Raw genomic sequence first — 23,944 nt, 5'->3', positions numbered from 1 at the left:
AAACATCTTATGCTGAGTCAGCGCCTTCCCTGATGAGTTCAGATCCCCGGGGTCAAGGGTCAAGGCTGAGCTGATGCAGAGCAGACCGCGGCAGAGCGGTTTTGAGGTCACTGCCCCCACCCTGAGCGGTGTGGCTCGCTAGGCCAACGGTCACCCCACAGAGCGCAGGGTCACCAGCGGGATTCCAGGTCAGGGCACCGGCCTGGGGGACGGGGACTGTCCCCCGTCGGGGCACCCGCGGGAGGCATCGGCCACCGTTTCCCTCTCACCCTGTCTTCCCCCTCCCTCCCCCCTCACTAAAAATAAATAAATATGTAACGTTATCATTCCTCAGTTTTTCTTCCCCTTTATTGAAATGCTGAGTTTATTCCACAGGCGTATTTCTGTGTCCCCAGGGTTTCCGTCTGTCCGGCCACCGCGCCCACCGTGTCTGTCACCGCGCTGCACAACCCCCCCCGCCCCGAAACCCGAGCAGGGGCGGGTGCTGCCTCTGCAGTCCACGGGGCGGCCCGCGGCCGCTATCTCGGAAGGGAGCCATGGCGGGAAGTTCTGGCCGACGGTGGGACCTGGTTTCACGAAGAGACCTGCCCCCCCCGCCCCCCCTACCCCCCCACCCCCGCCGAGGAGCCGGAGCGCCTCCCGGTCGGCGGCCCCGGGACTCAGTCCCTCACGTGACTGATGAACGCGGCCTCCGCTCCGGGAAGCCGGCCCCCTTTCCCGCACTTGCTCCAGTTTTTGCTCTAACGTCGACTACGGGACCAGGCCACTCGGGGTTTAGGAGGCCTTTTGCCCCCTGTTGTTTTGACGGGTTCCTGGCCTCTGACCCCGGTGTCGACGGCTCTGAGTCTCTTCCACCGCAGGCGGGTGTCCGTGCATTTTTGGCCGCAGCGTCTCGCACAGAGTTAGTCCCTGGAGCTTCTCTTCTGCTCCCTCGTTCTCGAAATCGTCATCACCGTCACCTTCATCACCGTCACCTTCATCACCGCCGTTGTCCCCACCGTCATCTTCATCATCTCCAGCAAGTCCCACTCTTTTCCGCGGAGTCTGGCAGCCGCGTCCCGGGGGCAGACCCTCCCCGGACACACTCAGGGGTTTCACGCCCTCCCCCTCCCCCTCCTCACCCCCTGACAGCGTCTGCCGCACAGTGACAGAGCGCTGCCCACCGAGACGCCCGGCCTGAACCGCCGCCCTTCAGCCGTGCGACCACCGCCTCCGGTGGCGTGCCGACGCCGCCGAGGGAGACCGCCGGCCGGCCGGGCGCGTTCAGAGTGGCCAGCTGCCTCCACCCCTCCTGCGCGGCCCCCGCTCCAACGACGCGCCGTTCGCCCTGCCCGGCCCCTGAGCTGGCCGGTCGAGACGGGGACCGGTGCTCGTCCCCATCACTTCCCGCCTGCGAGGGACTGTCGCCGTCGGCTTTGCGTCCACGGCCAAAGAGGCCGTTCTGGGGCCCCGGGGGCTCCCGTCCACACCCACCGGCTCCCCTCTGCGGGGTGTCGGCCCGCACTCAGGCGGGAGAGAAGGCGGCCGGGGACAGACAGACGGCTTCTGTTCCGAGGGACGGACACACAGGACGGAGAGGCCCCAGACTGATCCTCAGTGTTTCACTGTGGCGAAACACCCGGAGGGCAACGGAGGCCCTCGCCACGCCCCTGCCGAGCTCTCCACCGGGCAGGCCTGAAACTCTGCCCCACCCCATGACCTCTGACTCCCGTGGAACCGCCCCGCCGTGTCTGGCCCACTCCGCTCCGCCCGTCCTCGGGGCCCACCCACGCGGCGGCAGCCGCCGGCGCGGCCCTCCTTTCAACACGGAGGACTCTTCCGTCGCGCACAGGCGTATGGATTTTTAATAAAGCAGGAGGCGGCCCTCAGCCGCCAAGGGTGTCTCAAGGGCAGCAGCATCCGACTGTCCGACTGCAGGGGAGGGGGGGTCTGGTCCGCGGGCCAGGCCGCAGGGCACAGCGGCCGTGACCTTGGGGGCCCTCTCCCCTCCCGTCCCGTGAGCCGCCCGTCCTCCGGCCCACTCTGCCCGGCCCTGGCAGCGGCTCTCAAACTAATAAAAGCAAACGGAGTGTTGGGTGGCTCCTAATGAAATGACGGGGCGTCGGATGCGCCCTGGAAGAGGTTAATTCTGAAAGAGGGTGCAGGTCTCCGGGCGTCATTTCCAGGGGAGCGGCTGGCTCCGCAGCCCCAGCTGGCACTGGCCCTGCGCCAGGCTGCCGGGAGGGCGAGGGCCCGGCACGGGGGTCTCACCGGCTGGCTGGCCCTCCCGCCCACGGCCGGCCCCGGGGCCACCTCAGGGAGGCTGCAGCAGGCAGCTCCCCAGCAGGAGGGCGCTCGCCCCTGAGCCCCCCTGAGCCCCCCCTGAGCCCCCCCAGAGCCACCCCAGCAGAGGCGAGGGCTGCGAGGGAGGAGCCAGTAGGCAGCACGGGGCGGGGGCGAGGCGGCATTCCTGGAGCTCTTCACGTTGAAAGACCCCCACAGGCCATAACCCGTGACCCCTCGCGGAACTCGGAGTCTGGACCGTGGCTACGGGAGGACCGCCAGCTCTGAAAACCGTGAGGAGGACAGACCCCAGCGGGGCCGGGCCCTGGGGGCGCAGTGTGGCCCCCCCAGAGGCTGAGCGGGCCCACCCCACCCTCCGGCCTGCAGGCGTCGTCCGCCCCGGGGACACCCCGCTCTGGGTGGCCACGCGCGCCCGGACCTGCACGTGGTTTTGCTCAGTGATGATGCACCTCCCGCTCCTGCCCCGAACACGGCACCCAGCGCCTCCGGCCGCCTGAGCTTCGCTCCCGGGCTGGGCCCTCCCAGGTCCCAGCAGCCCCACGGGCTGAGCACCCGCAGTGGCCGCCGGGCCGCCGGGGGTCCGAGGGCTCTGTCCCTGCCCCACCCCCTCAGTGGTCCTGGCCCCTGGGCCCCTGCTGGACCCGCCTCCTCACCCCACCTGCACGCTGGCACCTGCTGGCTGGCTGATGCCCCCATGCTGGGACCCCTGCAGCCTGCTCTCTCTCTCTCTCTCGGTGAGCAGCAGCCCGTACCCCCGCCCCCACAACAAAACTCCCAGCAGCTGCTCCCAGGAACCCGGGACCGCACCCCGGCCGGCAGCCTCAGTGCGGCTCTGCGGCCCTGCTGGCGGGCAGGGGCCCCCTCTGCCCCTGAGGCCGGGGGCTGCGCAGCCACAGAGGAAAGGACAGGGCACCAGCGTCACCCGGGCTCCAGAGGGGCTGCACACGCCCACTGCTGCGGCCTCAGACCCCGCGACCACAGTGAGGACCAGCCGGGCTGGGCGAGGCGGGCGGGTGAGAGGCCCCTGGGCACCGACGGAGGCTTGAAGCGGGGCCTGCCGGCGCAGCGGCCCCCAGCCACCCCACGGGCCTTACGCCCAGGACAGCCCCTGCCCCTCGCTGGCCGCAGACGCAGGAGGACCCGGCGTGGAGGGGGTGCTGCGGTGGGGAGGGCGGCCACTGTGCGACCACAGAGAGCCGGCACAGGTGGCTGAAGCAACCGTCCTGTGGACACGAGAGCGGAACTCGCCCGGACCCTGCCCCCGAAACATGAGCTGTGAGGTCGGCAAGCTGCACGGGGGCCTGGCCGCCTCCCCAACTCTGGGAACCCGGGTCCTGCTGTGAGGCCCGGGGAAGGTCCCCCTGTGCAGGGGCAGCGACCGGATGGCCGCTGGCGGGCGTGTGTGGGGGCCAGGCCGGCACCGGGCCCGAGGAGCCCGCTCACGTCCCGTCGGACTCCCAGAGGGCGGCTGCAGGGGCCCCTGGCCCACCGTGGCTGCGAGGACTGGCCCCTCGGGTCCCAGCTGGGGCCTGTGCTCGCACCCCAGCCTGGCCCGGGGCCCTTCCGCCGCCCCGCTCACACCCACATGCGGGACACCAGGGCTGCGACCCTCAACCGCGTCCCTGCAGGTCCGCGGCCACGCCGGGGTCTCTGCCACGGCCCCTGCACCGGCTCCTCTGTTCCAGCCACTGTCTGTTGGGCGGATTTTCCCCACAGATGCTCAAGAAGTTTCGTCAGAGGCGCAGTGGCCGGCACGGGGAACAGGCTGGGGGCCACAGCCCGCCGGGCAGCGCCATTCAGGGGGCTGGTGGGCAGGTCCGGACCTGCCGGGGGTGGGGGGACAGGGGGCAGCTGCAGAAGGCAGGGCCCAGAGGGCTGCCGGGGCGATCACAGGCAGGGAGAGAGAGGCTTGAATGGAGATGAACCAAACTCAAAACTCCGACAGGTTGTTTGAGTTTGGAAACTGGGCTGGCTTGCCCAAACGACGCTTCCTCCTTTAGTTACAATCCCTCACCGACCGCCAGGCTCTGCCTCTGCCCGGGGCAGACAAGATGGCGAGCCCACACCCGTGAGCCGGGCGGCGGGTGGGTGTCGGGGTGGGGGGCCAGTGGGCTCCGGAGAAGGGGGGCCCCCGCAGACACCCCCTCACTCTCGGGCTGTGCGAGTGGCCCCGCACCCAGGACAGGAGGCCCCCTGGGGCCCCCGTCTGAAGGTTCCCGCGGGAAGCAGGGCCGCCCCAGGTGCCCCGGCCCAGCACTCACTCTGCAGCCGGTGCGAGGCGGTGGGCACGGCCCTGCGGCCCAGCGGGTCCCAGACACGCCCCCCCCTCCCCCGTCAGTGCAGGCTGAGTGATCACGCGGAGCGAGGAGGGCTTTGGGCGCCGGTGGAAGCCCGGCCTGCCCCCCACCCGGAGCCCTGACCACCATCGTCGGTGCGGACAGGGAGCTGGGCAGGGAGAGGGTGGACGGGCAGGGCAGCAGCCCTCCCGGCCCAGCCGCCCCCGGCCGGCGTGGAGGTGCCGTGGGGACCGTGACTGCCCACCACCCCGTTCAGGCCCTGGACAGCCGTAACCGTGTTCCCCTTTCTCTGCGCCCGGCGTCCCCAGCACAGACAAGAACAGGGGCCACTCGGCAAGACCTGCAGCAGCCGCCGCCTTCCCCCCTCTCCAAGCCATCCTCCCCCTCCCCTCCAGCATGAGATGCACGCCCAGGGGCCACGCCAGTTAAAGAAGTGAAGGAGCAAATAAACAAACAAACGGAGAGCAGACACACGTCTCCCGAAACCTCCGTGGAGAAGGATCCCAGGTCGTTCATGGGAGGGTCCCCGGGGACCTGCCCCAAGCACGGGCTGTGCCTCGACCTCCCTCCAGGGAGGACCGTCGGGGCCGGGCGGGAAGCGGCACCTCGTGTCTCCATGGACGACCTCCGCCAGGGGGTCCGGGCCAGCAGCAGCAGCAGCAGCGACGCCGCGCAGGACGGGCCCTCGACACCACCCGATGCGCAGGACACTTCACTCGGTGGTGGCCTCCTTCCCAGGTCCGGTCCCGGCGAACCGCGGATGAACCCCGTGCAGACACAGCACCGAACACCCGGCCACAGCTTCCGGCGGCCACGCCCACCAGAGACCGGGGGCGTCTGAGAAACTGTTGGAGCCTGACCCCCTGTGCCGGGTGGTCCTGGGACAAAAAGGGGACGTTGGACAAAAAAATCCGGAACTCTGGAACTCGGCCGGGCTTCCGCCAGTCACAGTGTGTCAGCACTGTGGGCAATTACAATAAATGAGCCACACTAACCACGCGGGCCCGTGCCGGGGACGCTGGGGGTAGGGGGCTGTTTCATCTAAAGCCAGTCTGAAGGATAAACACTAGTTGGTCCACACCGTCCCATGCTGTCCCCCAGAGCTCCCTCGTGGAGGGGACACTGGGGACCCACTGAGGCGGAATAACAAATCACTCCTGGGCAAAGCTGACCCCAGAGAGGCCCCAGCCTGTGCCGCTGAGACCCCGGGGGCCCTGAGGTGTGTCCCAGGGACCCGGCCCCGCCCCTCGGTGCACACGGCCCCACCGGCGCTGGGTCTCCGGACACGAGGGTGGGGAGGGGCTGTGAGAGGCGGCAGGGAGGCCGACAGGGTCCTGGCGGGTGCTGGCTGCCGGCGGCCCAGCAGGGGTCACAGGGGTCTCACCTGCAGAATCACGACCTCCAGGCTGCCTGGACCCCGCACGGGGCGGGGTCAGCACCACCACTGGGCCCCACCCAGGACCAGGCAGGGTGGAGGTGTCAGGGCGCCTACCCTGCTGGGGTCCCCTGCTCCCCAACCCCGCTGACCGGACCATGTGGCCCCCAAGGGCCCGGGCAGAGGCCAGGAGCCAGGGCACCGGCCGCGCAGGCGCAGTTCAGCTCGCAGCCCTCCCCAAAGCCCTGGGTCGGGACTGGACAGGGAGGCCGGCATCACCATACAGGGGACCCGCGAGCGTGGCTCCCAGGGGCAGGGGACGCCCGCTTGGGCGCGCGCACACCCGCCCAGCCGCGCTAGGGATCCGCGTGGACTCTGCGCGCTCCGCTCCGCGGTCTTCGCGCGCCTCCTGGCGTCCGGCAGCCGCCCCTGCAGGCGGCGCGCGTCGGCCCGAGCGCGGCGCGCAGCGCCCTCGCGTGGACGTGTGCTGTCACTGCCCTCCCCGAGGTCCGCAGCCACTCAATGGCCGCCGAGCGCTCCCCCGCGCGCTGACCTCGAGGTCCAGCCGGGGCCTGGGACCGGAGCCTGGGCCACTTGGCATGCGAGGCAGCCGGGACAGAAGAGGTTCTGGAGTGGCGTTGGCCGTGTCCGGCAGGCAGTGCGCGCACCGGCCCGGCCCCTTCGAGGTCGCCGCGGGCCTCTGCCGGGGTCACGCGGCCCCGGGGCTGGAGGCAGAGGGGCGGCCCGGCAGACCCCGCAAGTGCGGCGGGCGGGGACCAGGGACAGGGCCCGGCCCCGCCAGGTGGGTGAGGAGCCCGCGGGCCCAGCGCGGACGCGCCCGAGCCAGGCACTCCGGAGGGGGCGGTGATCTAGCACCAGCCTCTCCAGAAGGGGCTCACTCTGCGGCGGACCCCTCCAAAACGGGGGCACACGGGAGCCGACTCCCCAGAAGGGCCAGGCCCGCTGGGCCTCCCGCGCCCCCGCCTGGGGCACGGGGGAGGGGCGGAGGGGGGCGGGGCAGGCCCGCACGGGGCGCGCTGTCTGGGCGGCAGAACAGCACTCGGAGGACCCATCGTTCTCAAGTCAGACGCGGGCCTCCAGGTCATTAGCAGGGCGCATTTGTCACGGTAAGAGGACAGCGCACACACGCCAGCGTTTTGTCCTCTTGATCGAGAACTCCGGCGTTCGCACCCAGCGTGGGAGGCCCGCGCCCGGCCGCAGCGCACCACGCCGCCCCTGTGGCCCCGGATCCACAGAGCGCCCACCCAGGCAGGACCCCCGAGCCCCACGCAGAGGCTGGAGGGGCTTGCCCTGAGCGAGGGTCCGGTCTCCGGCCCGGCCACAAGCGAGCCCAGTGCCCACTCAGGACAGTGACCACTCGCTGCCCGGGAGGGGCAGGGGCCCAGCCTGGGGTGAGCCTCCCACGCAGCCACTCAGGGGTGTAGCCCCAGGGAATTTCTGAACCTTGTGCCCCATGGGGCGCTCCCAGCGGCGTCTTCAACAGAGGGCCCTCCCCGTGGCGGCGGGGCCCTCCCTGCACCCCCAGACCCCCACTGCCTGCACCAGCCTCGGCCCCGTCAGGACCAGCTGGGCCCATGGCTGGTCTCCGTGTCCTCGGGCACCCCGCACCCCGCCCCCATTCACGGGAAGGGGCAGTCTGACTCCACCCCCCCCAACCCCTCCCCCCCGCAGGATGAGCTCCAGGGCCGGCAGACCTGACCCCGGACTGGGTGCCTGCTGCTCCGGCCACTCTGCCTGCCTGGGGGCCGTCTGCTTCACCCACGGCCCCACCTGTACAGTAAAACCGGCCGAGGGCACCTCCTCCAAGGGCTGTGGTGACAGGTGAGTGACCGGCTGTGTCGGGCACCCGGGCGGCGCCTGGCACGTGACCAGCACCGGCGCTGGCTGCTGGTGCGCCAACGAGCCGGCACAGGAGTGCCGCGCACGGGCAGGAGGGGAACACTGCGTCTCTCTCGTCTCGGTCAAGGTCAGAGGGAGGCTCCAGCGGCAGGACTGCGGCTGCCCGAGGTGGTTCTGCCACCGAATCTCGAATGTCGAGGGAAAAGCACAGGTCGGGGCTGGACCCGCACCCTGCCGCTCCTCGGTCCACATCCCCGAGGGACCTGGCCCGTGACCGAGGTCCAGTGGGACAACAGAGCATGCCAGCGGCGTGCCCACCTGTGCCCGGGCCCCCGTTCCCAGTGTTGGCGACGCCCCGTGGGCAAGGACTCCAGTGGCCCCCTGTGGGGGCAGTCGGTGAGACTCAGGTGACAGAGCACACCCAGGTGGGGGCAAGGGTCAGGACGTTCCACCCAGAAGCCCCGGTGCTGGACCCCAGCCCCCCCCCCCAGTGCAGCCCCCTGCCCAGCTGCTTCCTCTCCGAAAGGCCCCCAGCCGGGAGGGGCAGGGCACAGTGGCTGAAGGTCCTGGGGGCACCCACAGGACACACGCAGGACAAGTGCCCTGGGTCTCAGCGCTGGCCCAGAGACTGGCCGCTGGCTCTGCGTGGGCATTCCCCCCGCCCCACCGCCTGCCTCCACAAAGCCCAAGGCCCCGGAACCTTCCCGTGGATCAGAGGAGGGAGGGGGAAGGGCAGGCGCTCTCCAAGGACCCCAGCCTCCTCCCAAGTCCTCGCTGTATCGGTGTCCGTTATTAAAGCCCAGGGCGAGGAGGGCGTGGCAACCTCTTCTAGCCCCGATGACACCAAGTTCCCCTTCCAGGGGGAGACTCCCAGGTCCAGAGGCCAGGCCGTGCCTGAGGCAGACGGACAGCCCCGCCCGCCACCCGGCGGGCACCCCAGGCCGCCCCGAGAAAGGCAGGTGCCCACTCTCCGGGCGCACGCGGGGAACCTGTGGCGCCCTCACAGACGACGGACGTGACGTCTTCAGAAAGGAGGGGCCCTGCCCAGGCGGCTCGGTTGGTTGGGGCGTCATCTCGTGCCCCAAAGGACTGGGGGTTGGAGTGTGTGTCTGGCACAGCGGCACAAGCCCTGAGGTTGTGCAACCAGAGTGCGGACGTGAACAGGAAAAACCTCTCTCCGCCATTGCCCATTTCGGTGCCACGTGGGTGCCAGTCTTTTCGGGGTGATCACCTTGTGAATTACATAGATGCCACTGTTGAACCCTTGGAACTGATGTGTCAGCTGCGTGTCAGCTGTTACTGGAAAATTAAAACTTTTTAAAGATCACAAAGGAAATTCCCCACCTCGGTGGAGCAGACATCGATAAGTCAGCTTATATCCGGTCCTAGGGCTCCGCACCCGAAATGTGTCTGAAAAAGTGAATTTACCCATGAAGTACCAACGGCCTTTATTTAGGAAAAAGCTTTCAAGTTTGGTAACAAGTAATGGTCACGTTTAAGAAAGCTGAATTAAAGGTTCAATCAGAACTACGTTCCACATTCCAAGCATAAGCTCCCTGCTCCGGAGCGGCCGGGGGTCAGGCTCTTGGCCCCTTCCCTCTGACGGCCTCGGGCTGGACTCACTGCCCAGCTCGCTGGCGGCCAGTCCGGCTGCTCCGGCGACCCCTTCGAGTGACCGAGATGTCCTCCTTGAAAGGGGTTCCGGCAACGAGACGTCCTGGTTGTGAAGATACGCTTTCTGTTTTTCACAGAGTGTCTCCACTTCCAACTCCCGAGTTGGATTAAACACCTGTTGTTGTTGTAAAGATTTAAAGTGGAAAATCGTTTTATTCTTCCCCTTTGACGACGCTGACGATCAGTCGCGATGCCGCGGTCCAGACCCTGCTGCCCCCCACAAGGCCCTGCCCCGCAGGGACAGGCGGGGCGGGGCCTGCACTCCGCCGGCTGCACAAGGGCCACGCCCACTGTCACAAGGGCCACGCCCACTGTCACAAGGGCCACGCCCACTGTCACGGCCGGTCTCCACAGCCGCCTCCCGAGCCGCCTGCAAATCAGCCCCGTGACTTGGGGGAGCACTGGGTTCTGCCACGTACGATGTGCATTTTTTGCCCAATTTTTGAGGGAAAAATAAGGACGTGCATCATCCATGGGAAGTAGCCAAAATGCCTTGTATCTGCTCTTGTGGTTTCTAATCGTTTGTTACATAAAGTTTCTTGTACTGTAATGTGTTAAAAAAGTAAGCGCTAAAATCCCTTCATAATACAAAAATTAAGTTAGCTACACAGAAATACATGGAAGTGTGGGCCAAGCACGTGGGTGCGCGTTACACACGGGAGTGCGGCAGACACGGCTGGCCGAACACGGTCCACAGGCCAGGGCTGGGGGCGGGGGTGGGGGTGGCTCCTGAGGCTCCCAGCTCCTCGGTCCGGGCAGGAGGGCGGTTCCCTCGCACGCCCAGTGGGCGGGGGCAAGCGTCAGGCGTGGGGACAGAGACCCCGGCACCCACGCTGCCGCTGGACCCTGGGTCAACGTCTCAGGCCCGAGGGCTTCACCTGCCCCGCCCCCGGTCCCTCCTCCTCCCGCTGGTGCTCTTCTGCCCGTGGGCGGGCACCAAACCACATCAGAGCGTTGGAAAACGCCGCCCTCCCTGTGGGCTGCGTCCCCTGGGGACCCTCCCCTCGCAGGGAGGTCACCTCCAGGCCCAGCACACGCGGGGGGCCGCCGCCCTCCCCTGCACAGTCGCGTCTGGAAGGCGGCGCTGCGACGGCAGGAGCGGTTTGGGGCCAGAGGGCGAGCAAAGCCCCGGCGGCGGCTGCCGGGCCGGTGCTCCCGGGCTTGGTGGGCTGATCGGCCCCGAAGCCCAGGGCCCCGGGCATGAGGAAAGGTGAGTGGGGGCGCCGCAGGGGCAAGTCTCCAGCAGAGCTGGGCGCGCTGAACTCCCAGCAGGCAGTGCGGCTCGGCCCCCACCCCCACACGCACCCCATGCTCAGGGCCCTCCACACCCCCCCCACAGCCCCCACAGAGCTCAGACCTGGGGCCGCCAGACGGCGTCACCTGTCCCTGCCGGGGACCCCTCCGCCTCCAGGGTCCGTGCGGCCGAGAGAGGAGGTCGGTCCTGACCCAACGGCTCCCCGAGCGCAGGCTCGATTTTGTGACCTTTGGACGTGCCGCTGGGCCCAGGGTCGCCTCGCCCCTGAAGCACATCCGACAGGCAGACGGAGAGCGGCCGCCCAGCAGTCGGCCCGAGGGGCGGGCCTTCCCGGCTCTGGCCGCAGACACCGGCAGCATGTGCGCCCCACTCACGGCCACGCACCTGGGGCCCCCGGGGCCCCCCGCCAGGCTAGGAGCAACTCGGACGAACACGTGCTCTGCACGGGACACGCTGAAAACCCAACACTGGCCCAACTGCAACCCCGACACTCGGCCACGGAGGGGACCGCGGACGCTGCTGTCTCCCCGGAGTCGCCCAGCGGAGGGGAAGCCTGTCCTGAAACGCAGGGACCGGAGCGACGACCGTGGGCCGGACCGGCGGTCCCCGAACCGGAGAGGCTGGCTGGTGGTGCCAGTCGGCATTTTCTTCGTCATCAGACCTGCGGTGGCGAGGATGCTCCCGCCCGGGACCAGGTGGGGCCCAGAGGTGACTCGGCAGAGGACGCCACAGGACAGGCGCACTGGCGGGCAGTGCAAACAGCGTGACAGCAGGACGCAGACGGCTGACCCTGGGGGTCAAGGGCACAAGGAGAGGGCGGGCTCCTCCTCCTCCTCCTCCGGGGCGAGGGGCGAACAGAAGCGCGGTCACCCCCACGTCCGCCGGCAGCGGGCAGGTTTGCTTGCACGACTCTCATTCCACACGGAAAAAGGCAGCTCACGGCCCGGGCCCGAAGGAGCCCCGCCTGATTACACGCAGCCGGGAGACACGCCCTCTCGGGGCAGGAGGCGGGGCCACGCCCACCTCTGGGGTGCAGACCCCGCCCCCATGGCATGCTCTGGGCCCCCCCACCCCCACTGCAGCCTGGGAGGGCCAGCCCTCGCTACCGCCCACGCATTTCCTGTTCGTTTGTTTGTTTTAATTGATTTGCGAGAGGAGGGGAGACAGAGACAACGACCAGTTGCCTTCCACACACACCCCAAGTGGGGACCAAACCCGCAACCCAGGCATGTGCCCCTGCTGGGGATCGAACCCACGACCAGCGGAACCACCGACCAGCGGGCGGGGCCTTCCTTGTCTCTTCTCTGAGTGGCCGCCAGGCAGCTGCGGGGAGCCCTAACCACCAGACAACAGGCCGGGGAAACGCCGCGGCCACGGCAGGGCCGCAGGCCCCCCGAAGCTCAGCAGCGTGAGGTGCGCTTAGCCACCCTGCTGATGGCACGCGTGACGGAGGCCCCACTGAGCGACTGGCTTCCACCCGCTTGACTCGGGGTCAGAGCCGGCCTGAGCTCCCCACCGACCTCCGGGGGGTCCCGGGCGGTGCGAGGGCCGAGTCAGGACAGCCCAGGTGACGACGGTGAGCTGGGACGCTGCCCACGCACCGGCGACGCCCCGCGTGTCCCCGCTGCCCGCGCCCCGTGCTCCGGGGAAGGGCTGGCTGGGCTGCACCCATCAGCCACCGAGCAGCACGCGCTGCCGCTCCCGGAGCCGGGTCCGGCCCACCCCGCAGCGCCTCGTGCCCCATGCCTCGTGCCCGAGCTCAGGGAGGCGGTCAGAAGACTGGTCCGAGAGCCAGTGAGGGGGGCGCCGCTGGCCCGGGAGCGGCTCCGAGGGCCCCCAGCCCGGTCCCCGCCCCCCGAGGACTCCCTCCTCCACGGGCCCGCGGCAAGGGCCCCGCGTCCTGAAAAGCAGACTTAACGTGAGCCCATTACGCCGCATTGCGTAACGTCTCTGTAAAGACACACCTTTCCGCATGAGGCTTTTTGTGGATCCCAGGGTGTTTATTGCATTCTGTTTTTGGTGGAAAAACGTAACGTAGGTGTGTTTAGCACAGCCCGCGGAGCGCACGGGGCGGGGCGCGGCGGGGCCGGGAGAAGCCCCGCCCCTTGCGTCCAGAGGCCGCACTCAGCCCCGCTCCGAGGTCTGGAGGCACTTCCCGCGCTCAGGCCGCGCGGGGCGGTCGTCAGTTTTCTCCTTTCAGCGTGGACAGCAACTCGCCATTTTCCTTCAGCTCCTGCAGAGGAGAAAGAAGAGAGCGACGTGTCTGTGTCTGTGCAGAGGACCCGCGGTTACAGACGCGTGTGTGTGTCCGAGACCCAGAGGAGGCCCTCACACTGAACACAAAGTAACAGACGCACTTCGGGGCTACTCGAGTGCCACAGTGCCACACATTACACCTCCTTCCCAGCAGCCACGAGACAGTTGGCTGGAAAGATGCCGCCCCGGCTGGCTCCAGAGGCGCCGTGCGGGCAGCACAGGGGCGGGGGGGAGCCCATAGGCGCAGCCTCCCCGCTCCAGGGCCGGCGCGGACAGTGGACAAGTCTGAACACCCCCCCCCCATGTCACTGGACTCAGCGCTGCCGACAACCTGCCTCCTGCTCGGAAGGGCAGAGACCGGACCCCCGAGGAAGTCCTGGCCACGAGCCGGCTGGCGCTGCTCTCTCGGGCCCACCCCCTCACTGCCACCCCCTGCAGCGCTGGGGTGCTGGGGTGGCGGCACAGCCGCGGCCGGGGCAGAGACAGCCGCGGCCGGGTCAGAGTCCGCTGGCCTCTGCGGCTCTGGGCTGACCACCGAGTCTGGAGCACTCGGGGGCCATCACGCGGGGGCGCCCTCCATTCCACACTGAGTTCCGGAAGAAGGTCCCGCCACTGACAGCCCCGTGGGGGCGTCCTCTGAGTGCCGCGGGGGCCAGGGGACGGGACCCACCTTGACGATGTCCAGGCCCCCAACGAGCTCGCCCCGCACGTAGAGCTGCGGGTACGTGGGCCAGTTGGAGAACGCCTTCAGCCCCTGGCGGACCTGCGGAGACAAGGGGCCTGAGCCTTCCCGCCGGGCTGCGCGGGGGACGGACAGACACACAGAGGACGGACACACGGGACTCACCTCCTCATCCTCCAGGATGTCGAACGTCTCGTAGTCGACACTGGAAAAAGGAAAAACGTTTCAGCTGGAAACTCGGCTTTAAACAGAAACTGCGAAGCCCACTTTGTGCTCCAAGGACCATCAGGAGTGAGGGGACCGTCCGGGCGCTGACGACACTCCCTGTGGGGCTCGCGGGCCTGCCCCAGCGACAGGGCCTGCTGCCTGCCTGCATGCATGCGTGAGGCCACCACCACCCACCGCACAGAGGGGGAAGGTCACCGCGGGGTCGGGGAGCCCGTGGGACTGGGGCCGGGTCGGCCCGAGGTCCCGGAGGCTGGCCTCGGGAGCCCCCCCACCTTGGGGGAGCATGTGTCCGGCGACCGGGCCACAGGGACCGCCCAGAAACAAGGCAGGTTAAATCAGCAGCAGGGATCAAACAAGACACGTTTGAGAGGTGGAAACGCATTGTTTGAGAAAGGGCCCAGCCCGCACGAGGTGAGGCTCCCGTCCGGGGGGCCGAGGGGGGCGGCTCCTTAGGCCAGGCCGTCTGAGAGGGGGTGGGGCACAGGCCGTCCTCTGTCACCAGAGTCCCAACAGCCCCTTGTACAGGTGGCAGTCACGTCTCAGTGTGCGCATGGGACTCAGCCCCTCGCGGCGAGTGGCGTGGGGGTGGCCAGGCAAAGACACGGGCCAGAGCGGAAGAGGGGCAGAAAGCCGGGGCTCCCTTCCCCAGTGCCCAGGGGAGCTCCGGCTACAGACCCGCAGAGGCCTCGGGGGGAGGGGAGAGGGGGGCAGTGGGGCACTCTCTCCCAAAGAGGCCCCAGCTCCAGGGAGCCGGCACCCTGCCCCTCCTGGGCTGCATGGACGCGGGGCAGACAGCAGGATAGACGGCAGACAGGGAGACGCCCCCCAGCACGGGAGCTGGCCCAGGCCCAGTGTCCCAGCCTCATGGCCCAGCCGAGGTGCCCAGGGCCAGGCTGGGGCCGGGGAGGAGTGAGCTGTCCGTGTGTCACTGTGGAGCGGGGGCGGAGGGGACACAAAGGGGCCTGAAGGTAACGACCGGACCGAGCCAGCCTGTCCCCCGCCGTCCGCAGCAGAGCCAACAGGTGCGGGCCAGGCCCTGCAGGACAGCGAGCTGGCCGGCTGGGCTCTGTGAAACGTCACAATCGCACGGAGCGTTCGTGTCTGTCCCCAAGGCCAGGTCCACACCTGCGCTGCTCCAGTGGCTGCTCCCAGCCCCGCCAAGCGCACGGGAGCGCCGTGGAAACCACCTTCCCGGCGACCGCCAGGGCCGCGCAGTCCGTGTTAAGCCGCGGCGTGCACGCTCGCCGCACGGAAAGGCAGCCGAGGGCCAGGACGTGAGGGAAACGGGCGGACACATGCGGGAAGGCCCCCGGAGCGCGTGCCGGCCGCACCCACGTCTCGGTTCTGCGTGGGTCTGCAAACGGACGGGTAACGGACACAGAAAAGGGCCTTTGTCGTCGAGCCCAGAAACCGCCCGTCCTCTCCCCGGCGGCTCGGCACCGGGCAGAGGGGGGCGAGGGCCGGGCGTTCCCGCTCCCACTTGCACCCGGAGTGCCGGCCTCCTGGGCTGGTCGGACGCCGAGGTGTGCGCCTCAGGTGCACACGACCCCTCAACCTTGACACACCGTCGGGCCCAGTGGAAGGGAAGTCACTGACCTCCCTCCGGAGCACAGACAGGCAGTCACTTCCCTGTCACTGGGAGTTGGTCGTGGGCCGGGACACTCTCTCGTCGTCGTCACCACCTTAAAGCACCCAGGGCGCAGCACAGCGGGACGGACAGACGCACAGACACTGAACTGGGAACCAGAGTCTCCCGCCACACCCGCCGCCCGAAGAGCAGGTCCACTCACCCAGTGCTGTTCAGTATCTCCAGGATCTGTCTGCTGAACCCGCACTTCGCTTCCTGAGACCAGAAAAGGGAGGTGAGGCTCCGCTCCCCACCCCCGAGGGTCCCTGGGGTGCCGCCGGCGGGTGCCCTGCCCCGTCCGAGGGTGCGCACCGCGGCCACAGGGTCTAAAACTGCACGCGCCCCCGGGGCCCGGGGCCCGTCAACCCCGGGTGGGGGGGGACTCGGCACCAGGGAAACACCTTCATGCCTCTAGTCTAGCAATTCCGCTCCCAAGGTGAACGAACGCTTCCTGGGCTTCCAGAAAAGCCGTTCGGAGAATCAACACAATCACCGCGAAGGGGGAAGAAGGGGACTCCCTCAGTGCTGGGGACGACCAGCTTCTCCTGTTCCGTTCCAGTGAACGCAGGGGCCCAAGGACCCGGCCCAGGCCCTGGCCCGGCGACCCCAGCGGGCGCGGTTCCGCCCCACTTTCCCGGTGCTGCTGTTCCCCCCCCCCGCCCCCCGCGGCAGCCGCAGAACGACCCCGCGTGACCTGACCGGTCTCACGGCACTGCCCCCGCCGGCCCCTGGACGGGCGGAGTCCGGGAAGCTCTGAGAACGGCCCCGTCGGGGAGTGGGGCTGCCTGACAGCGGGGCCACAGGACGGGGCAAAGTTCGAGGGGAGTCCGCCCTGTCCATGACCCCCAACCCCTCGGGGGCGGTCCTTGCGAGAATGTGATGAACACTAAGATCCTCTTTTCAGAGAAATGGGAATACGCCGTCACAGAAAGGAAAAAAGTACACCCGACGGCCCCGCTCACCCACGGGCCGGCCGAGGTACACTCGGGGGGCAGCGGGGCTCTGCCCGCTGGGGACGCTCCCACAGGGCCCCTCCCCCCCCCCCCCCGAGGACGCCGGGCTGCCCGCGCTCGTGCAGGGCAGCGGCTGTGCTCGGTGAGTGGGCAGCTCCAACCCGGCCAGTCTGCAGGCCAGTCTGGCGGCGGCGAGTGCACCCGGGAGACGCTGGGGCGGGGCAGGGGCACAGGCTGACCGCCCGCTCTGCATGGGCACCTCGAGGCCCCGCCCCTCCCTGACCCCCAGGCAGGGCCTCATGGGCGGATGCCCTGCGCGGCGGTCACAGAGGAGCCACGGAGTGCCCCACCTGCCGGCTTCCCTTCATGAACAGCATCACGGGAGCTTTCCGTGTCAGGGCGGCGAGCCTGCGGAGAGAACGGCGGCATGAGGCCACTCCGCTGGGCGACCGGACGCCACCCCGGCCCCGCTGGCCGCGCCGGGCGGCACCGCACGAGCAGATGCCCGGGCACTTCCCTGCAGACAGCGGGGCCGGGGCGGCCGCTGAGGGACGCCAGGCGGCTTTTCAAGGCCACAGCCCGCCCTCGGCTGTGGTGTCGGCCGTCCGCTCGCAGCTCCATGGAGACGGCAGCAGCCCGGAGCTGTCCCGGGGGCCTGCCGGGGCTCCCTCACCGCCCCCGTGCGCCCCTCTCCACCCACAGGCCGGGCACTCCCCGAGCCAAGGGCCCCCCCGACTGCCCGAGGAGGGTGGGTGAGCGAATGAGTGCTGAGCTCAGGCATGGCCCCCACCCCCGCCCCGGGGGCCCAACACTCCCACCTGCACTTCAGGTGCCGCACGACCAGGTCGCACTGGCCGTCAGCAACGTCACCACCCGTGCGCCTGCCTGGCGTCTAGACACGCACAGAGGCTGCGCCCAAGGGCCACCCTGTCCGCCGAGGACGGGAGTTGGGTTTGCGCTTGAAGCCCCAGAGGTTCCCGGAGTCACACGACGTGGCCGGACAGCGGGGCAGCGCGACCTCCCGGCCGGGAGCCCCAGAGTTCACACTGGAGGGGCCACGCCGCCGAAGACCCTCCGCTTCCCAAGGCTCCCCACCGACTCGTGCCGATGACAGCCCCCCCCCCGTCTCCCTGCCGGGGGGCCCTTCCGGGTCCCCAAGGTCAGAGCTCTGCCGCGATGGGACGCCCGCAAGCCGCCCGATGCCCTTCCGGAAACGGGCGCGGCAGGTCCCACAGCTCCGGACCCCCTGGCCGGTGCCCTGCCGCGGTCTGCAGAGGCAGACCACACCGGGGCGTCGTGACAGCTGAGCCCGGCTCCGACACGCAGAGGGGACTGAGGCCTGGCCGTCCCGCCGTGGCCGTGACCCCCCACACGTAGTCACCACGGAGACACAAAGCATCTCAGTCCAATCAGGGCCCCGGCTGGCGCGGCCTGCCGGACGGCACACGGCTGAGCACGGCCGGCACACGGCTGAGCACGGCTGGGGTGTGCGAGACTGGTCCCGATCCCAGCAGGAGAGGCGGCACACACCGGCTGTCACAGACGGCTCTGGAACGGGGCAGACTCCTGGACGCTCACCTCTCCTCCAGCTTGGGGGCTTTGGGGCAGACGGAGTCTAGTTCCCCCGAGGCTTCCAGCTCCTGCGACAGACAGAGGCGCGGGTCACGGGGGCTCGCTTCACCAGGGGTTCCCTGGTCACGGCACTGCTGCGCCGAGTCCAGGCACGGCTGTGCCATGCCGTGCCATCGGAACTGCCGCACGTCACACGCTGGTGCACGCGGAGGCTCGAAGGAACGTGCGTGTGGGACCCGCGACAGCACGCACGATACCGCGCTCTAACGGCAGACCCCCTGCCCTGGGTGGAACCCCTGCCCCGGTCAGTCCGACCTTCACGATGTCCAGGCCTCCCACGAGCTCGCCGGACACGTAGAGCTGGGGGTAGGTGGGCCAGTTGGAGAAGGTTTTGAGGCCCTGGCGGACCTCCTCGTCCGAGAAGACGTCGAAGCTGCTGAACTGGATGTTGTGGGTGTTCAGGATCTGCACCATCTGCTTGCTGAAGCCTGCGGGCGGGAGGGAGGGGCGGTGAAGAGCGGACTCCCCCCCCCCCGCAGGTGCCCCCACCGCTCCGCTCTCGGAGGACACGCCACCCGCGGACCCGCTCACCAGCGACCCAGTGAGCAGGGCCGGACGGCACGCAGGGAGAAAACCAACTCCAAGAGCGCCGTATCTAACACCGAACCGCACCCCGTGCCCAGGCGTGGTTTAACTTTGTAATGCACTTCTGAGTTTTGAAGAGTGAGTGAGTGTGTGTGTGTGTACGTGTGTGTGTACACCAGGCACATTTTCTGTCCCAAAAGTCCTGGACAAAAGGCAGAGCCCTCCGGCCCAGCACCGGGACCACCCACCCAGGGGACGCACAGGCAAGCCACGGACGGCCCCGCCCTGCGCTGGTGCACCCCCGGGGGCTGACCCGGACGGCGGGACGCGCCCCACGCTGGTGTTCGGTGAGCCTCGGAGGGGGAGCTGTGCCGCAGAGTCCCCAGCTGCCCCTGACCGGGCCGGAAGCCCACTCCGGTCTGGTTTCTGCTGCCCCCCATGCACCCCCCACCCCGAGCACCGCTCGGCCCTCACTGTCCCTGAGCAGAAGACACGGGCCATGTGATGGCAGCGGTGGCAACGGCCGGTCAGAGACGGGCACGCCGGCACCCTGAGTGTTCGTGCTGCCCAGCCCGCGGCGGTCGGGCGCTGTCAGCGCACCGGGGACGGGTGTTCTCTCTCCTCCGCTGCCGGAGCTGGACGGCTCCTCCTGGAGCTGTCCGCACCCCCAGAGTACGTCAGGGGATCCCCCCTGCAGTGCAGGGGCCCCGTGTCCGTGGGTTCGTTATCCTTCAGGGACACATTCCGGTCTGCACTCGGACCCCACCCTCTCGGGGACGTGCGCACTGGAGACGGAGAGTGTGGGAGTCCGTGCGGGGTGAGTCCGCCAGCACTGCCCGGGAAGAGGCTGTTTCCTCCCGCGAGCTCGGCCTCCAGCGGCCCGCCCCCCACACCCCAGCTCACCCCCAGCACTCTTCTCAGCCAACAGGCCGTCTGGAAGGGAGCCTCCTCTTCCGACTCCGAAACCCCGCACGCCTGACAGCGCCAGCGGTTCTCGTGAATGAAGCCGAACCATAACACCCAGCGCGGGACCATTCCCGGAGCACACCCGCCCCGGCGCCACACGGATGTGTACATGAGTGCCGCTGGACCGGCTGCCAGTCTCCCCGGGCCGTCGTCCCCCAACGACGGGAGACTGCTGCTGTCTGACCGCAGAGGGGACAGGCCCGGCCTCCCCGGCAGCCAGCGCCCCTGACGCAGTGACTGGACAGGTGCTCTCAGCCCCGGCACTGTGGTCACCGTGGCTGCACGACAAGGTCAGAGACGAGTTTCAGGCCGCAGGGCAGAGAGCAGGCAGGGGCAGCCTCCCTCAGAGACCGGGCACCACGCCCCGGACGCCTCCCGCCAGCCTTCCAGCGCCTGGGCAGCAGGCCGCACGGCCGTCCCGGCAGCGTGCGCGTTCGAGCAGAACTGGGAGGTAAAGGAATGATCTGCAATCTTTTCGAGATGGGCCTCACCAGAAAACTTGACTTTTAAACTACACTTTTTCGTGATGTAACGTGCAATTTGCTAAGCATGCAGAGAGGAACTGACCATTAAACTTCTCTGGAAGCTTGGCATTTTCCCAGCAAGCCCCCTGGACACGCAGCGACCCGATCGAGGGCCCGCTCCGAGTCCCGCCCCACCTCCACACAGGGCCGCCCGTGCGGCCGGGCACGTGCTCCCGGAGTCTCGACGCCCCCCAGAGGCAGCCCTGCTCGGGCGTGCAGCACGGTCACGCCGCCCGGGGCCCAGTGGACGGAAAACGCCACGAACCCCGTGCCGGAGGGTCGAGCAGCCGTGAGCCTCACGGACGTCAACGTGACAAAGCGTCCGTGTGGCTCCGAGAACAGGGGCGACGACAAGCCCCAGAAGTGGGTGGGAACCTTTGAAGGACCAGGAGCCCCCGGCTGGCGGAGGGAGGATGAGGGACACAGTCCCTCCCTCGGTGCCAAGAGGCCGCAGGGCAGGCGGCGGGGCCCAGGGCAGACACGGGAGCCCAATCAAGACTCGTCCGAGCCTGGAGGGGGGGGGGGGCAGGGGGGGCTGTCCGCGCACTTTTGGGTACGTGAGGGCTTCTAAGACGCCAGCCGGTGCCCCACCTTCTGGGTCTGCAGTGCGCACTGACTCACGCCACACAAATCTCTGCTGCCCTGGGGCTTCCGGCCCTCCTGGGGGCGCCTGAGCACCGCGCCCGACGCCCTGGACGGCCCCCAAACCCCGCGACCTCTCACCACAGCGCGGCTCCTGCGGCGTCCCCTTCATGAACAGCATGCAGGGGGCGGCGTGGGTCAGCTTCTTCAGGCGGACCTCCAGGTCTTCTCGGGGGCGCTCGCTGCCCCCGGCCGGGAGGGAGCCCACCGAGGAGTGCCGCTGGACCTTCCTGGTCAGCTCCGGGGCGTGCGCGCCGTCTAGCCGGTCGACTTTCTGGGAATTCTGGAGTCAGAGAAGTCACTGAGCACCCGCGGGGCACCCCTCATCGCCCGGACACCCGCCAGGCTCCACAGCACAAAGGGTCAGTGCTGTCACCGGGAACTTCTTAAGATCTGCCCACCAGCTGCCTGCTTCTCGGTTTTAGAAATAGTTAACTGCTCTCTGGTTTGTTTGTTTTTTTTCTTTTTTGGGGACATCGTTGGACGACGCCCACACATGTTCAAACAGCAAATCCCACCGAGGAGCTGGAGCTTTTAGAGCCCGTGGTTCTGGGGTCGACGACGCGCCGACGCCCCGCGGGACTCACTGGGCTGACGGGAAGTGGGAGGACACCCCGCACTCAAACCAGACCCCGGGCCAACGTCCCGCAGAAAGGACTTCCCACCCTGGGAGGGACGAAGCCTCCACAGAGGGGGCATGAGGGTGAGGGGACCCCCAGCCACAGCCAGGCGTGTCCTGCAGCACAGACCAGGGCCGGCCAGCGTCTCGCCGCGCCCAGAGGCAGCACCCCCCCACCCCGCCTTCCAGTCATGGGCCAGCGCTGCTCCCGAGGAGCCCCAGGTCGGGCCGCCGGGCCTCCGTCCCCGTGACTTCGCCAGGGCCCCGGACAAGCAGGCGCGGAGGCTGCGAGGAGAAGGGGCAGGGCCAGGAAGGGTCAGGGGCCAGGGGCCAGGGGCCAGGGGCGAGGGCGAAGGAACCAGCACAGACACCCCGTGGCCCGGGGCAGCAGGTGTTTCGTGCCAGCGGCAGCCTTACCTTGAAGAACAGGAAGGTGGGAACAGAACTAATTTCATATTTTTCAGACACTTCAGGAACGGCTTCGGCCTCCAGCTTTGAGAGAGAGAATTGAAGCTCGATTACAAAGAGGAACGCTTGCCTCGGGCAGCGTATTTTCGGGCTGTAAGACGAACCCCCCGCCCCAAATCTGGGAGGGAGGACGGTCGTCACGGCTGCTGTCGAGTTCTGTTCACACCCACGTTGGTGACATGCTGTGTTGCTGAATATTCACCACATTTTTGCCCTATCTTCCTCCTCTAGAACCTCGGTGCACCGTGCGGTCCGGAAAACGCAGCAGCGCGGCTTCGCAGGTGTCACCCCTCCAGGCAGCCGACGCTTTTATGGCGAGTGGCGCAGGGTCTAGGCCACACCCCCACTCGGACGAGACCCCCGGGCCGGCCCGCCGCCCGGGCTCAGAGGGGTTTACTCTGCCGTGTGCTTCGGCAGACGCCCGGGGGCCCTGGATACAGTTCTCGGTGCGCTCGTGACCTCGCCCATTTCCCACGATGCGCGGCCCCTGCTGCGCTCAAGTCCACAAACCAGCGGCCTCGGCCACGTCACGATCACAGCGCCACCCTCTGCCCACGTGGTTCCTGCCGTGGGCTCTGCTGACTAACTCCAGGGGGCAGTGCCTGGAGACCGGCGGCCGCAGCCCGCAGCCGATCGTGAAGCGAAAAGGAGTATTTCTTCAATCAACTGTGGACGTCTGTGAATCTCACTTCTACCTCCGGCGAGACTGCTGGACGCAAGCAGACGTCCGTGTCTCTGCACCCGGGGAGCGCACGCGGCCTGAGATGACCGCCTGTGTCCAGCGCCTCCCCACCAACGGTGCGCCGTGGGCCCCCGAGACACGGGCTGGAGCGCATCGAGGGACAGTCCCCGCCGTGAGGACACGGGCACCGTGGGCTGGGGGTGTGGGACTTCACAGACCGCGTGTCGGGGAAAAGCCGAGACACCTGGCGTCTTCCCTCCCAGGGCTGTCCGTGTGGGCCAGGCTCCCAGCCCAGGGAAACTCCGCATCCACACTGTAGGAAATGAAAGCCACCGTTCCTTACCATTTTTACTGTTGTGTGAACACAGCTGTCTCCATCTGCCCAGGAAATAGAAACTACTGACAAGGTGCACTGTTTAAAGCTCTTAAGATGCAGACACTCCGTCTCTCCAAGCGGGGAGGGCCCGCCGGCCCCGCCTGGCACCCCCACCCCCGCCCTCCGGGCGCTCTCTCCGTGCTGTCACGCTTCCTTCCCCGGAACACCCTCGAAACCGTGTTTTCAGCCACGTTCACGTGAAGTGCACGCATGTGACAAAGCTGTGCCCACCGCAAGCCCACGTCAGCCGTCAGACAGCGGGGGCAGGAACGGCCAGCAGACCAGGCCCTGGGGACGGCTCTCGGCTCGGGCTCCGAGGCCATGCGTCCGCGCCGCCTGCCCTCTCCCACGGCCCACAGTCACGCTGGGGAGGAGCGGCCGGGCCCACGAGGCAGGTCCCGTCTCCAGTCTTCCATCCCGGGACTGACGGCTACCGAGGGCCCCACGCACTGGGCGCCGGGCTGGGCTGGGCTCACTGCAGGGCCCCGCCTCTGGGGCCGCTGGACCCCAACAGAGAAGTAAAACAAACGCAAAAGGGGCGCCGTGGACGGAAAAGGAGGTGGCGTGGCCTTGGCTCGGAAGGAGGTGGGCGGCGCCCTCGCTCCTGACACCAGAGACCCGCTCGCCTCAGAGCTGGCCTCTCCCGCACTGCTGCTGCTCTGGGAGAGGGGGCAGGGGGGCAGGGCCCCCAGCACGGGAGGCAGGGCGACCTGCACAAAGGAAAGCGGCTTCAAAGGGGTGGGGCGTAGGTTCCTGCCCCGAGGACCCCCCAAGGCATCCCCTGACGGACAGACACCCCAAGACACCGCCAGCACAGACTCAGGTCAGAGACCAAAAGAAAGGCCGGGGGGCACACGGGGCAAATCCACACGAAATGGATGTGACTCAAATCATCACGTGGTACACCGTAAGTACCCACAATTTTTATTTGTAACATAAAATAAAATGTAAAATTTCAAAGGTTGCCACTGCTATAAAAAGTGCATTTGATCTCAACCTCGAACCCGACGAGGGGAACCC

The 23,944-nt window shown here is 68.3% G+C and overlaps 1 protein-coding gene across 1 annotated transcript in view; it reads right to left on the bottom strand.

Annotated features, from left to right (window-relative positions):
- Window positions 1-12,723: 12,723 nt before the first annotated feature.
- Window positions 12,724-23,944, bottom strand: part of GLRX3 (glutaredoxin 3) — a 28,328-nt gene continuing 17,107 nt past the window's right edge. The window contains exons 6-14 of the mRNA XM_045853813.1: window positions 21,816-21,890; window positions 20,861-21,062; window positions 18,378-18,550; window positions 18,069-18,130; window positions 16,841-16,898; window positions 15,701-15,753; window positions 13,848-13,887; window positions 13,671-13,763; window positions 12,724-12,977 (exon numbers count right to left, since the gene is read on the bottom strand). Of these exons, the coding sequence (XP_045709769.1) occupies window positions 12,927-12,977; window positions 13,671-13,763; window positions 13,848-13,887; window positions 15,701-15,753; window positions 16,841-16,898; window positions 18,069-18,130; window positions 18,378-18,550; window positions 20,861-21,062; window positions 21,816-21,890 (807 nt within the window). The 3' untranslated portion in view covers window positions 12,724-12,926. The remainder of the gene's footprint in view (window positions 12,978-13,670; window positions 13,764-13,847; window positions 13,888-15,700; window positions 15,754-16,840; window positions 16,899-18,068; window positions 18,131-18,377; window positions 18,551-20,860; window positions 21,063-21,815; window positions 21,891-23,944) is intronic.

The sequence above is a fragment of the Phyllostomus hastatus genome, unplaced genomic scaffold, assembly GCF_019186645.2.
Source record: "Phyllostomus hastatus isolate PE091 unplaced genomic scaffold, TTU_PhHast_1.1 phas_scaffold_1066, whole genome shotgun sequence".
Lineage (NCBI taxonomy): Eukaryota > Metazoa > Chordata > Mammalia > Chiroptera > Phyllostomidae > Phyllostomus > Phyllostomus hastatus.
The sequence above is the reverse complement of the archived record's forward strand: the minus strand, read 5'-3'. Positions and strand labels throughout refer to the sequence as shown.